This window comes from Dermacentor silvarum, chromosome 6 (assembly GCF_013339745.2).
Source record: "Dermacentor silvarum isolate Dsil-2018 chromosome 6, BIME_Dsil_1.4, whole genome shotgun sequence".
In the NCBI taxonomy this organism is placed as follows: domain Eukaryota; kingdom Metazoa; phylum Arthropoda; class Arachnida; order Ixodida; family Ixodidae; genus Dermacentor; species Dermacentor silvarum.
The window spans coordinates 170,210,859-170,226,717 of NC_051159.1; the positions used below are offsets into that span (position 1 = coordinate 170,210,859).

The window sequence follows — 15,859 nt, forward strand, 5'->3', positions numbered from 1 at the left end:
ATGGTATGCAAATGTAACTTAAAAGTAGACGTGGTAGCAGTGATACGGCATTTGATGTCTGTAGAATCGAATAATGGAGCTTACACCCAACCCCTATTTATTGCCATGTCATCACATTCCACCCTGGCAGTTATCACATTTCCGGAACCCACTTAAATCATCACAAACATGAAGTGTGATATGACACACTTGTCTTGCTAGAAACTGGCATGATGCTAACAACATACTAACACTCTTGTCCCGAAAGTGTTGACATGATCATACGACAGAAGCAAAAGTTCTGAAAACCATTACAAACAGAATACACAGGCCAATAATTACATAGTGCTGACAGTGTAGATATCACTTAGAACAAGTTACCTTTCTTCAGTCAACATTGTACAGTAGACTTAATTTGACTCCGGTTAATTGGATTTTTTTCGGTTATTTGGATCCCGACCAAAGGTCCCGGCCAGCGCCCATGCATTTCTATGGGCCTATACTTTCGTTATTTCGATCCTAAAACTGGCCTATGCCGGATAGCCTGACCCCTATGATAACCCCAATAGTGACCTCTTTACTGGCAGCTCTGTCTTGGCAGAGCTTTGGGGACAGTGAATTCATAGAACACATCATCTCCTGTCGAAAACACCTATTTTCCGCCCGCCGTAAGAAGTTTTTCAAGCAGTAATGGTAGCTCGCAATGTCCGATTACTGTGTCTGCCCAGTTCTAACACGCATTTTTTGTTTTCTTTCCCCAAGAAAATTGTGCCGAAAACCGTGTTTGCAGCATTTGTATGCTTTGCCGCATAATGCAGCTGTATGGCGGCAAAGCTGATTTTAGGAAACTGGCCGCCACTGTGCAGCACATACTAGAACTTTGCCCATTTTTCTTCCTCAAACATCTGGCGCACTAGATTTCTACTGTGTTCAGGAACCTTAAAGGGGTTCTGAACCACCCCTCGGGCTTGCTGAAAAAAGTCTGCAGATAGCATACGCTGCTGTGAACATCTCAACCAAAATTTGTAGTTGTGCGTGGCGCATAGAGCTCATAAGCGGAGCGCGAAGTCACTTTTTTGTCACTATTTTCAAGCAAGGCCTTCTCCTCGCCCATTTTGAAGTTGCCAGCTCTTTGCATATGTCGTCACATGCAAGATTCGCATTCACGGCTGCTTTTGGCTGACAGCTGTCATCAGTCAAGAAGGGTATTTGGATCAGTGCACTTCATCCCACTGTTACCGTGTATACTTATTGACGCACTTTAATAAACAGGTTGAAGTAAGCAAAAATCTGCATTTCGAATTTCGATAAGAATTGTGTACGTCCGGAAGAAGCCGACTATCGTCTGCTCATGCTCGACTGCGGCCGCCCGCATAGGAATTAAAGTTTGGCCACACTGTTTATCGGTGTCGGAGCCGACGGGTCTCGCTAATTTAGATTACTTTAGAACGCTCAAAATACCCTTGTACCACACGAAACTTAAGGTGAGACCACACGTACGTTTAGCAGTGCACGCTCGCTCCTGGTTAGATGCCTTGGCTGACATGGCTTTGTTTTGAGCTGTTGACAGCACTTCAAAATACGCAAGTTCAATGTGGCTACTATCCGTCGGTCAAGCTGGTGCAGGACCAGGCTGGTCCGCACCACGTAACACAGCCAGATTGGAGCATATAAGCATGTGCGCGCACTCCAGCTGTGGACATGGTGAACACTTCGCATACGCACTACAGTTGCATGCAGCTGCGGCCATGGTTAGATACCGTGGCTGCTGCGGGGTGCTGCAATGAGCCTGCTCACTAAGCTCACTGCAACTTGCTAAGGACAACCGCATTTGGTGTATGGTGTGTCGTAGGTGCCAAAATCAAAAATAGTGGCATCTACATGAACATCCAATATCATAATTGAACTGCGTGCCACGGGTGATGTTCAGTAGGCAAAACATTGTAGGCACGTCCTGCTCCGCCGTAGCCTTCACATTGCAAGACATTGAAGAAGGAGCGGGAGCACCGCGAAGGGGATCAAAGGTGATTTTTGATTGCCACTGGTCTATTCTTGAAATGCATTTCCCAGTTTCGATAAAAAGTGTTTTAGGTCCCCTTTAATGGTATCTTTCCATTAGTTTCCTACTTTTGACACATAGAAAGTGGGTGTGCGTTTGATTCAGTTTGTGTTAGAATTGGGCAAATACTGTCGAATGAATCAGTGATACGTTTTGACGTTTTTTCAGCACCTTGTTGTGTTGGGGCTGCTAAGCACGAGGGCACGGGATCAAATCACGGCAACAGCGGCCGCATTTCGATAAGGGCGAAATGCGAAATCACCAGTAAAGTCCAGGTTCTTCTTCCTCGCTCTCGAGGGTACGGAGGTTGCTGCAAATGCAAACATGCCTGCAAATGCATAGCATGCGTACTCCCGCGCAAAGCAACAGCGCCCAACTCAATGGGTACAATGAAATCTAATAAACAGGTAGCACCTGCAAGCCGAAGCGATTGACCTTTGCTGTGACCCCTTCACCTTGTACCTATACGAAAAACTGGTAGCATAGTAGCTACGGATCATTTGTCAATGAAAGCTGTCAACCGACGCTTTAGGCTCTGTTCAGTAAATGCTTGCTCAGAGAAGCTTTTTACGACGGTCAATTGGCAACGGTCTCCGAAACGAGTTGTCAAAGCGGTTACAATGTGAAAGGGGCACGCGATGAATGAGTGCTGCATTCACGCGTTCTGTGCCGATGATATGCCCGGCACGCGCACCTCAGGAGACAGCGGTAGTCGCGGACCTCTTAGCTTTTGCTGTCAGGGCGACCGCACGCAATGTATGTGATGAAGCACCGATATTCCCTTTTCTTGAGGTCCGCTTTGTGTACTATTGGGTGCTATAATGGCATCGTCACATATCCCCTACGTTTGCTCAGTGCCAGTCAACTCTAATCGCCCCTCCACGTGTCGGGCGCCCACCGCTGGCACTTAATCAACCCATTGTATTTTGCATGTCAAGCAAGGACCATCGGCAACCCACTGCTAGCCGTTCCTCTCGCCTTTCTTCGCAGCCATTTCGTTTGGTGAGACAAGGTTGAACAAAAACGCCGATCTTAAGCCCTCCGAGCAGCAATTAACGAACTAATTAGTGCTTCTAGCAGCAGGCTTACATCACCCATGTACTTAGATTTAGGTGCGTGTTAAAGAACCCCAGGTGGCCCAAATTATTCCGGAGTCCTCCACTATGGCGTGTCTCTTAATCAGATCGTGGTTTTGGCACCTAAAACCCCATAATTTTGTTTGCAGCATCTTGTTTAATTTGGCCCACCGAATAATTTGATCAATTCTTCGGTCTCGTCAGGGTCGAACTAACTGAAGTCGACTATAATTAAGTGCATGAGTACCAACAGCAGGCAGATAAAAAGACCATAGAACAGAGGCACTAGTGGAATTGCCAATTTTAAGCTCGTTTGAATTTCGAATTTTACCATTTGATTCTCTTTTCACTGTCTTCCCATTTGCTTCAGTTGTTTCTGTTTCTCTAATGCAAGTCGAACCCAACACCAAAGAAGCTTCGGCGCTCCTCCCAAGATGACCAGGGCAAGGTTGTGGGAGAGAAGCTGTCCCACCACAAGCAAGGCTCCTACGGCTTTGTAGACTCTTCCGGAATGGAGGCCCTTGAACGTGAGTTGTGCTGACGTGTGTTGATGTCTTCATCAAACGAATGGTTTTGAAAATTTGGTTTTCCATGATGGCTTGTTATCTTGTTCAGAACGACGTACCTTGAGCTACGACATATACTTGCCCTGTGGACTAGTGCTGCTTGTGTGTCCCACGTAATGAAGGCACTTTTAACCTCTCTTAAGAGCGCACGAGACACTTCAAATGACATTGGTTATTTTTTTTAAAGCAGTTTGAATTAAATTCGCACAGGTAATGTATTTTTACCAGGCGATTTCAAAAATGCAATTTTTTTTTCCTAGGATAAATATTTTTTGTATCCAACGCCGCATGTTCCTTGTTTAGGGCCTAATTAGCTAATTAACTGCAACTTGCACGGTAAGGTACAGCACACGGAAGCAATTGTGGATGGTCATAGTGTGTCGTAAGCTATACGTCGTTTTAGGCCATCTTGAAGCAAAGTTATAGGTTGCAAAACTCGGTCACTTTGATGCCTACTTTGATACTTCTCTAGTATCAAGGTGGGCAATCTTTGCTGTTCGTAATTACATGTTCGTAATTAGTCCGTAATGTACGGACGTAACAATGTATATAAACAATGCATCGGGCTATGTAGTTTTTGTTTCTGTGCATCAGTAATCGACAGTAAATGTAGCATTAGGGTATATCAAGGTACTTAAGAAACAGTTTAAAGAATCAACATAGTGAGATATCCCACCAGGTAGTTTCATATTAGATGCCCATATATTCATCATTATCATCATGACAACAGCATACTGAGTTTATACCAGTGCTCAGCGTGCACATAATTTTACGTGAATGTTAAATTTCGACGTGGAGCTTGATATGTACGCACTGCTGATAATGGCCTTGCAAAACGCATTTGACTTTGTACCCGTCAGACGAAGGAACAGTGATCATGTGCCAGCAAATAATGTACATTAAGAGAGCGTGCCAACATTTATTAGCTGCGCTCAGCTTTTCGCTAGAAACTTTCAGAAAATATCCTCGCAAACAGTGCGGGAGATTTCAGCAGTTGCCCGCATTTGACAGCAAATGTCTTTTGTGTTCTCATGAGAGGACGTTGGAAAAAAAAAATGTTGGCAACTTTAGAAAAACATAGTCACAGTGGAGAAAATGTGCAGATGTGTCACGGAACTAACCAGTGAATCTTACCTTCACGGATGCTGTCTACAGTGGCAGTGGCAGAGAAAAGGGTGTTCTACCAAGGTGGGGGAACAACGTAGGGGATAGAAATCATAAAGAGAAAACCAACTATGGAACTATAATAAACGGCAAAGAATGACATCAAATAGAAATCGGGACACTTCAAATCGCTGAGCACTACTGTTCGAACCCATATAAGGGTATTTGATTCTCAAAACGTGGTGTTATAGAATATTTGCCAATGACTATTGGTCTGTAGCACATGAACTATTCAGCATGTTCTGTTATCATGTCAAAGTACACACACAGAGGCAAATAAGGAGGTAGCTCGGGGCTTTCGATATTTACCCTGTCAAAGGCCGTGAGCTTTAAATATAGTAGGAGAAAGGTAAATTAACCTGTGTTTGAAAATTCAAAGAAGGCTCTGCGTTCTTTTGTATACACCTTCTAAAACTGCTCTTTACTTATGATAGCATCCATGTTGTTCTGTCTGATGTTATACAAATCATTCCTAATGGTCATCTACTGACCAGATTTCATGTAGCTGCCATATAAAATCTGATTTTGCGGCTTCGGATTACATTACGGAACGTCTGTGCCAGTACATAACAGTCACTAGACCAGCACTCTTAAAGCGTTGTCAAAGTACTCAAAATCTCAAGCAATGTGCATTGCTGTTCCAGGTCATATGTTTCCGCACTGTGCAAAGTGTATGTATAACTGTTAGCTTGAACAGCAATGCATTTCAGGGCATGTGTTCAAAACTTATTTCTCGAGAATAGTTCCAAGGACAAAGTTTATAGTAAAGGGGTATGCCATGAGCACTGGCTTGACTTCCACTCTGCAGTTGCAACATCCCGCCTAGCGACTATATTTGAAAGATATATAGTAAAATTTTAATAATTGCTAGTACTAGTGCTACACAGCATCCAATTTTCTGATTCGCGTTTGATTATTAAAAATTAGTGAGCATCAGAGAGTCCTCATCTAGAATAAACCCTGACTGACGTCAATTACTTGCATCAGTCACTCTGGCTGTCTTCGTAAATTTTGCTATAAGTGTATCTTGTATCTTAAGATGCACGATACTTCATATGGCTATTCTTTCTGTCTTTCATTTCCCCTTACCCTTCCCCCAGTGCAGGGTAGCAAACCAGAATCTTTTAAGGTTAACGTCCTTCCCACCCCGTTTCTCTCTACTTCATATCATATATTGAAAATATAGATACTGGTACGTCATGGTGAATGTATCATGATACAGATACAAGATACCCCAGGAGTATCTAAGATGCCTGTATCTTTGCTACTGCCCAGCCCTGAGTGACATACAGTTGGGGGAGCCATAAGATTATAGATGTTGTGATCTTAAGATTAGGAAATTTGCATGCATAGGACTTAGTTTGCTGATGCATTCACGTGTAAGTAGGGAAGTGTGTGTGTGTGCCCCTTGCCCTAAACACATTGTTGAATACCTACTTGGCAGGGCTAACGGCAGTTCCGGCTGAAGAACTGGAGCTGTCACCTTTGGGCGAGGGCTATGTGGAGATCATGGACCTTCATGACTCCGAGCTGCATCACCCCATGGGTGGCATGGAGACGCAGCCTGAAAAGGACCTGCTGGTCATAGTCAAGAATGGTGGCTCCAAGCTTCCCTCCACCCCAAGGTGCCCACCATCACCTTTGCCACAGGATGAGGAGAACCACAGGCAAGTCTTTGCAGCACTCTTCGGTTTTTGTCTTGGCTGTGCATGTTTTGTTTTCATTGTTAGAGCAGATCTTGTGGTTAGCCAGGTCCGATTCTCATTTCCCTTTTCAGTCACAATGTACAAATTTCTGTAGGCAACTTTTTTTGCCAGCTCTGTGCAGTGGTGGCGAGTAAAAAAAAAAAAAAAAAACAGGGACATTAAATTGTGTGTAAATTCAACTCCGTTCATCTAAGGCGTCTCCATTTCACTTCAGGAGAGGATTGATGCAGTTCACAAATTTAATGCAAGTTCAACACTCTGCATTCCATCAGCACTGGCAGAGAGTTTTTTTCCCCTCCAAGTGACTGCAGCCTCTACTATTTAATTGATTTATACTTGGTATTCGAGCCAGTGATTGAGTTCAGTTCTTATGAAAAAATTCAGCATGACTAACTTTACGCTATCTGTATACTTAAATTTTTATTTACAAGGACTTGCTAGAAATGTATGATCATTCTACCTTCTCGAATATTTCGCAATGTATTCTGGGCTGTTGCGTCATAAAATTGCTTGGCTATGACTACTACGCTGACAGTCCAACATAACTTGTGACTGAAGGGACTGCTTGTGGTGTCTGAAGGGTGTCTGGCATGACTTTTTTTTTTTTGCCAGCTTTTGATGCACAAACTGCACAGGCTTTTCTGTGCAGTTTCTGTTTAGTAGCGACGAATGAATCTTGAACTGTGTTGGTCCTCTTTCTCCAGGCATCCACTTTGCCATGGCTCCCGGGACCCAGGCACAGAAGAGTGCCATACAGAAACCTTGGTCTATCGCCAGACGGGTGAAGAGCACAGTTTCACGCTAACCGTAGCCGATCACCATCACCACCATCGCCACAGCCATGCACACAGTCATGAGGTAAGCCAGGAACTACTTGCATTAACCTTTTTTGGTGCCAGTTAATTCTGTCTGTTGAAATTGAAATTTCAACACATTTCTCACATATTCAGTATAAAAAAAAAAAAGCATGCAACAGCAGCGCATATATTATGAATTTGAAATTTTCTGTGGCACAATGGCTCAGTGGATGTGATGCTGTGATGTTATGCTGCTGAGCACAAGGTTGAGGGTTAAACTCCAGGTCACAACCACATTCCAATGGAAATAGGATTAAATAAACACTCATAGGCTTAAATTTAGGTGCATTAAAATATGCACCAGTCAAAATTGATCTGATGCATATCACGTCATCAGAGCAATTGTGGCAAATTCTTGTAGCGAGTCATTGCATGGTTTTCTTGCATAGCTTTCAAATGGCCTTTTAGCAGATCATGCGTATATTTGGCAGAATGTGGTGCAAGGTGAATGTGACAATAACACTACAATGGCCTGGCATGATGGGGAAAGCAGCTCATGCAGGGATACAAAAAACTAATTTGCTCACTAAGGGAGCAAACATTGAGTTACCAATTTCACACTACCCTTTATGGTGCATGTTCATGTAGTATATTCTACGTACAGAGCTGATTCTCATGGATTACAAAGCTATGCACTTGATATGCTGTTGTTCACTACAAATCTCCTTGGAACTGCAGGTGCCATCTTCTATTGCTGCCATGGCCTGGATGGTGATCATTGGCGATGGTCTTCACAACTTTTCTGATGGACTTGCTATTGGTGAGTGCAAAAACTTTCTGCCTGGTCTTTAGTGAAATAAAACACAATTGAAATGGTAGCATTTGCAAAATCTGAAGAAAATCGTTTAACTTGTTATTGTTGTACTTCAACTGACCCTAAACTTTTCCTGGGGAAAATATTTGTACAATTTTACACAGTCGGCACATTTTTTCTGCAATGCTGGCAGTGCTAGGTGTCAAGAGTGTGCCTGATAGAGATGCATCAGCTCTGCTATTCTGCAATTAACTCTGCAAATGTGTGATTCACTTTCATCAGTTTCGTGCTTTAATCAACAATGAAATAAGTTGTGTTAGGGAACAAGCATTTTAGTCGTTAAACCTGTTGGTTGGCTTTGCCGTCGGGGCACCTTTGTTGATTTGGATGAAGAGTCCTTGTGCAGATTGCTTAGGTTAGTTATCTGCATCAGTCCTGAGGACGTGTCATTTTCTAGTTCTGTGCAGTGTTGCAGGTTTTTCCTCGCCCCACTTCCTTTCCAGGTGCGGCATTTGCATCGGGTCTTTCTGGTGGCCTTAGTACAACAATTGCTGTGTTCTGCCATGAACTTCCTCACGAGCTGGGTAAGCACATAACTTAGTAACATCTAGTCCAATATTCCAAAGCATGTGCAGATTGATTGAATTACACAATTGCCATGGTAAGCAGTGCCTTGACTTCAACTGTACAGAGGGGTCCACTGTTAAAGGGAACACCGGAGCGCGTGGCGGCAGCCGCAACAAGTATCGCGCAGGTGGAGTGACCGCTGTGGGTGGTGCTCTTTCGTTGTCTGCTACGGTCAGCTGCCGTGCTTCGGATCGTCGCGAAGCAAACAGTTCGCATAATTCCTGTTTGAACTCGGCCACTTTCCTTCCAGTTGAAAGGAAAGTGACTGGATTGATGTATAATCAGATAAGTGCCCTTAGCATCAGCAGCAATGACCGTGCCGTCTTTCGTTCGCCTTCTCGTTTCATAAAAATGTTTTGCCCACCTCAAAAAATGTTTACTGTGCATGTCGATTCTCATGATTTAATGATAACTTGTGCGATAGCTCTTTATAATTAATATGCTCGTTAAAGGTGCTTGTGGATTCTTTGTGCAGCCTACGCACTGCAGTGACTCGAATATGCATTAGTAGAAATGAGATGGGCACTACACATGAAGAAGTATTCTCTAATATAGCTGTGCCACAAAGAGACATCCGTAAAAAAAATGATCATATTTGTCTTGTAAGCTGAAACGACAAAAATACCTGCTTTTTAATATTTTGCCTCATCTAATTTTCCTTCAGCTTTGCAGTGGCTAGCTATCAGTGTGTGGCCATGCACTCACTGGCCAACATTAAAAAGGCGTGATCGGCTTGCTTCTCTACCATCCGAAGCGCGGCAGCAGACGGTAGCAGATGACAAGAGCACCGCCCACAGCGCTCACTGCGCCTGCGCGAAACTTGTTGCAGCCACCGGCCGGTGATGGCGCCGAGCAGATGCAGACCCCTCTGTACATGCCATATTGGTTAGAGGAATGCGAATACTGAGTAGTAGACTTCAAATAGAACATCAAATCGAATATTGAATCAAATCAAGAAAAAATAATCGAATAACAAATATTAGAAAATTTAACACGCACTTTTGTGCTTCCAGATTTTGAGCAAGAAATACGGTGCTGCAGAATCTCGGGAGGCTACTCACATTATGTAACAAGAATCTTGCTAGCTATCAGTAACTTGGGTACCTAGGAATCGAGATGTATAGTATGCTCTACTCTTAGGGAACAGCAAATTAGTACATCAGCACTGGTAACAACTTTTATGACAGGAGATTCATGAGGCAACGCCCTTTAGTAGTGAGGCCATTCATTGATTAGGTAGAAAAGTGTTTCAGGGCAGTCTTTAAAATTTTAATCTTTGCATGTGCCATTTCGATAGCTTGAGGTCTGTTTCACAGCACACAGGTAAACATGTGCCTGTTAGACATACACCATAAGGTCGCATGTAGTTGGCACAGATGTTGAACAGCCTTTCTATGACAAACGCTAACAAGATATTCTATAGAGTGATTAGACTAGGAATGTCTCAGCAGTAACATAGGTGCAGCTAATATGACCGGGCCAAATTAAAGCACCGAGCCTATATCATGCATTCTGCCTTTGTTCAAAAGTCTAACACATTTCTGTATATAACCCACACATTTGAACTCCAATTAGTCTTCAGAAAAAAAAAAAAAAAACTTACAAACAACTAAATAAATACTACATAATTGCATAGAATAACTTTCAAATTTATCTAAAAGAAACTTGTCACAATTGGTGGCACAAAGCCAAGCTCCAGAATTTCACTGTTGTTTTGTTGAAATGTAAGGCTTCACAACAGTGCACTGTGTAGAGCCATGATGCTGCACCTGATTGCCAGCTTGCATATAATTCATACCACCAGGTTGTGCCTGAATCTCAGAATTTTGAGAGAGCTTTATAGGCATGAAATGCAGCAACTTTGCTGCTGAAAAAAGTGATGACAACCGAGCAGACATTGACAAAGCACGGCATTTTATGGGTCTCTGAAATTGCAGGCGACTTTGCGGTGCTGCTCAAGGCAGGAATGTCGGTGAAGCAGGCGGTATTTTACAACGTGGTGTCATCTGTGCTCTGCCTGTTGGGAATGGCTATTGGCATCTCTCTAGGAAATGTCCACTCGGCCTCATCGTGGATCTTTGCTGGAGTCGGTGGCATGTTCCTTTACATTGCTCTAGTTGACATGGTGAGTATGCATTATCGCCTATTTCTTCACCATAAATAATGTGTTTGCACTTCCTGGGGCGCACCCACTGCAGTGGCTTGGTTTATGGAATTCTACTGCTGAGCACGAGGTCATGGCACGGAGCAAGAATTTTTCAGGAGGCAATACTAACAGCACTCGCTCCGGTGCCCCAATACAATTATGGCAGAGAGCATGGTGCTGAGGCGCCCTCTGCCACTCGAGTCTACTTGTGGAGAACGGGAGGACATGCATGGCACAATTGCCACAGAGGCTCGCTGGTCCATCTGCCGCTAGCCGCTTGTTTCTGACACCGGCACTTACTTCCCCAAATTTCTAAGCAGTGGCACTAACAGTCCTCGGACTTGTGGCAAAGGTAGAAGGCAACAAAATACCCCATCTCGCCTTGCTTACCATCACAAGCAGCGTGCATACTCGTATCTTGACCCACTGAAGCATGCCTTAGCCCACTTGACCCACTGAAGCAAGTCTTAGCATGCTTTACATACTTCATGTAGCATTCAGTTGGCTTTCTTTTCTTGCAAACGGAGACATGTTGTGGTGGTTCGTGGGCCCAGGGACTTGGATACAGGAAGCAGTCATAGACAGGACATTTATCGACGACAGACGGCAACAATTAGACTTTCGATGAGCTATGAGACACTCGGCTATTTCTATACTGTCCACGCAGTCTACAACTCACGCGAGTTGCCGCAGCGCGTGTCTCACTGACGATACGATGAGTCTGAGTATCTTCGTAAGGTCACTCACAGTACCTGACGCTTTCGGAGGCGAGGGCGCTTGTAGACGTGCAGCGCTCTTTGTACGAAGAACTCTTACAGACGACCAGCGCACGAGCAGATGATGAACCGCTCGCGCGACAGCACAGCATGGCAGGGCCCACGCGGTCAGCAACGCGGCACCGTGGCCACGACCCCAGCAGGCTGTTGTGCCGGTCCCTTTCACGTGGCTCACCCGAGCATCCCACTCGCGACCAAGGCCATCTGGAACTGCTGGGCTCGAACGCTCGTTCACCGTAGGACACGCCAGTCTCGTCCTGGCTGGTCTGGTAGCACCGGTTCGGTCCGTGTTGTGTCTCAGGTCAAACCCATACACGCCCTGGCTAGCCTGGCAGCGCTAGCGCAGCCGTTTGCGTTCCGAAAGCATAGAGCTTCCAAGCACGTTCGTCTCGAGCTTGCGCCTTCACTTCTTCGTCGTGGCTTCCGTTGGCTTCTTCCAGGTTGCCATACTCGTTTCTTACTACACATGTAGCTGGGACAGTCCGGAAATATTGACGGCACGGCGTCTGGCAACAAAGCAGGCCATTTTGGCTTGTCTAGAAGGACTTCACCCCTTAGTTTACCGTAATACCGCCTCCTCTCTATCGCTTACCGAGACGTTGGCTCTCTTTTCTTGGGATTGCACAAGCCCACACTTGCAACCATATTGAGTCACTAGCAACTTTGAGGGTAATTACCATTTTCACACTATCCTCAAGTGGCACAAATTTGCAAAATTTGCGCTTGGTATTACATAAATGATTTGCAAGTTTTGCTTTCATGCAATTTTTTTTTTTTTTTAGGAGGAGGAAGAACCCCTCTACATTAATGCCCTTGGGGCGAATGTAGAACCAATGAATAAATAAATAGGAAGTGCTCACCTTTGTAGCAACGTGAAACGCGTGTACGCATGTCCGAGAAACTGGTTCCCACAGGATTCCGCATTGCGCCATCAGCACCAAAGAGACAGAAAGCCTACAAACCACGAAGAAAACCAGGACAGTTTGCTCGTTCGAACCTGCGTCCTAACCAATCCGAGCTTTGCCTCCCAAGGTCACCTAACCACGCATGCACACTAGATTCGAGCAAGGGAATTCGTGGGGCTGGCAGTCATCTGCTCGGGGATACTGTTGGTAGGTCGTTTCAGGGATGGTGCAGCATGTAATTTGAGCAGCACTAAGCAATTACTGCTGCTAAAATGTCCGTTGCTTCTGTTTCTTGACATTATTGATTGAAATTTGGGAGAATATGGGTTGATATGGCAATGAAGTGGCAACGCACCTGCCACTTCATCTGTCGTGCTGCAACGAAAACTGCATTTCCACCTCGCCAAAGCATGACGCTATCGCGCTACCCATTCGCGCTGTCGCAGCAGGACAAATTTTCCTCCTAAAATGTTCTTTCTCCGTGGGTCGTGTTCGATTGTCTGCCACAGTGACTGCATTCTGATGGGGAGTGGAATGCGAAAATACTCATGTACCGTGCTTTAGGTGCATATAAAGAACCCCAGGTGGGTGATCAAAATTACCCCGGAGCCCATGTTATCTCTGATAGGGATAACATGGAAGCACTTTGTCTTTATCAAAGTTGTGTGGCACGTGATGAGCTGATGTGTATCATATAGGCTCGCTTTCTTGTCCTGCAATATAGTCGGAAGTTTGCGCCTGTTCTGTGTACGTACCTTTCTTCGCGTTTTTCACACTGCCCTGTTATGTGTCCCAAGTGTTGATTGGGGACATCAAAACCAATGGTCTCGTGTCTGTCCTGTTTGTCATAGCCAATGCAGCAGTGATCGTTTTAGTGACTTTCATTACAGTGAAGTATGCAATTGTCTTTATTTAAACTAACAGTGCGAGAGTACAACTTGGACTCCAGGAAAGGTAATTCTTTACAGAGAATGTAAACGTCCCTTTGTTTGAATTACTGATTTTAACTGAGGTAAAGTTGTGCCAAAGCCCATTTTCACAGCAGTTGAGCAGCACTTTCAACCCGCAGGAATGCCACCCACCTCCTTTTTCTCACATTTTGAGTTTTCTGTTTGCAGCTTCCAGAGCTGTCGGTGAACCCAAACTACGGCAATGCGAGGGCTGTGCACCAGCTTGGAATTCAACTGCTGGGCATATCGCTGGGGGTGACCACGATGTTTGTGATTGCCCTGTACGAGCGAGACCTCCAAAGACTTATGAGCCCTTAGTTTCTTACTCGCCACTACGAGGCGTCAACCAACATACACCAGCACCAGTGTGGACATGTTCACCATTCTTTCAACTCGTTCATCCAACCACTTCACATTGATGATGCATTCTTGCGGTCGAGGCCTCGCATAACTCGACCCACACGAGCAAGATGCCAGAGGGGTTGTGCCAGAAAGAAGTTTCATCGGGCCAGCAGTTGTTCTTGAGCTCCATTGGTTGTGGATAGCCATTTGTCAGAGGTGTGTGCTGCGCCCTGAATCGAGCCCTTGTGCTTGATACGTGTGTGTGTTGTGCGTGCTGAACGGTGCTGTGTTCATGATTACAGACTAGTTTGTGAAAGGATAAAAAAATGGTGCATGGCATTAGCAAGGATGATGCTTAGGTAATTTATCTGAAGGACACTACATTGTGCTGTGTTCAGCAATACAGTGCGTGCAACTTTGTTTTGAACATCCTGTTGACCGCCCACATCATCTGTGCCTGCCAGTTTTGTTTGTATCCTTCCCTTTTTTGTTTTACTTGTTAAGCACAATCAATCTTGGTCCACACTTAGTTTCAATGTTGCCTCTGTTGACTGATGTCAGTTTATCCTTGAAGTTAAGGTTGCATTGGAAAACTTTCAGATGTATACCAGAACAATGTATCAGTAAGATGCAGTGAGGAAGTCCTTAATTCTTCTGGGGCAATCCTGCATTCGGAATGTCAAGTTAGAACAACTTGCAGCGGTACTTCAATTTCAACATACTTCATTTCAACATGCCTTATTTCATTTGTGTTCTGCTCTCTTTTATCAGTCCTTCAGACCTTTAAAAAATTCAGCTCATCATTTTCATTATTTATGCAGTGTTTGCTGGCATTTAGTAGCGTACTGTTCGTGTTTATGTATAGTTAGGGTGCACTCCCAGCATGTGTGTGAACTGTTCACTCATTATGATTTGCAACTGGTGGCATTGTTCTTATGTTTTATGCATGCACAGTGACAAGATGTGCTGGTAGTGTTCCTTTGCTTGTTCCTGTTCTGTTTGGCTTGCTTAGGTGAACAGATCGTGGTTTTATTGTTTTTCTGTTTGTTGCCCATAGATTTTATTTTGCGGTTCGTCTATTCCGGTGCAGACGCATGTTTGGGCCAAGCGTGAGTGTTCGCACTGTGCAACGTGTGCACCTCTTGTTGTCGATGTGCTTGCTCCCACCCACATATGTACTCTGCACAGGCAGGCTGTGCTGCCTGGATGCTTGAGTGGTGCTGCAACGTTTGTAAAGATTACTGGTTTGCACATTTTATTCTTGACAGCATAGGTTACACAAATTGTTGCTGTTCAGACTGAGCAGCTTTATATAATATACATATATCTTTGATGATACATTTTGCTAATAAAGTCTTTGGGATGCCATTGTGCTTGTAGTGAAGTTTGGTTTATTCATGGACAGCATTGTTGGCAAGCCTGTTTACAAAGGAGTGACATCACTCCTATTTGCTAAGTTAAACTGAAGTTATGTTGATTTAAATGTGTAATCATTGCTTTTACTATGCACCTTTAAAGCAAAGCTTTCTTTGGCTCTTCCTTCGACTTTTCCACTGCTGCTGCTGCTGTCCTGCACGCCGTGTGAGGGGGGGGTGGTTCAGAGCGTTTGTATACACTGGCAGGAGCGTGGCAGAGAGGAAAGGCAACGTGAGAAACTCAATTGGACCTTTCCATTGACTGGTAACTCAACATCAACGGTCACCACAATGCCTTCTGGAATTTCCTGGGTGCCTCCACAATACCCTCCCAATGACTAATTATCCCAACAAAAGCGTTGCAGAAACTGCAGCGCTTGCCTTTGTACTAATGTGCAAAAGTTCAGAAGGGAGGTAGGGAGAGGAGGCAGAGAATGGGTAGAACAGACAGTCGCAAAGTGAGTGAATAACAGCCTTGCCACTCTTCATTCGCAGCTACATACATGGAGGGAGGGCGGGACAGGGAAAAGTCAACGT

The 15,859-nt window shown here is 44.6% G+C and overlaps 1 protein-coding gene across 6 annotated transcripts in view; it reads left to right on the forward strand.

Annotated features, from left to right (window-relative positions):
* Positions 1-15,279, forward strand: part of LOC119456389 (zinc transporter ZIP10-like) — a 91,471-nt gene extending 76,192 nt beyond the window's left edge. For all 6 annotated transcript variants that reach the window (XM_037718112.2, XM_049669804.1, XM_037718118.2 and 3 more), the window contains 7 exons: positions 3,509-3,641; positions 6,289-6,511; positions 7,255-7,408; positions 8,086-8,167; positions 8,665-8,745; positions 10,726-10,913; positions 13,734-15,279. In XM_037718112.2, coding sequence (XP_037574040.1) covers positions 3,509-3,641; positions 6,289-6,511; positions 7,255-7,408; positions 8,086-8,167; positions 8,665-8,745; positions 10,726-10,913; positions 13,734-13,883 — 1,011 coding nt within the window. In that variant the 3' untranslated portion in view covers positions 13,884-15,279. The remainder of the gene's footprint in view (positions 1-3,508; positions 3,642-6,288; positions 6,512-7,254; positions 7,409-8,085; positions 8,168-8,664; positions 8,746-10,725; positions 10,914-13,733) is intronic.
* Positions 15,280-15,859: the final 580 nt, after the last annotated feature.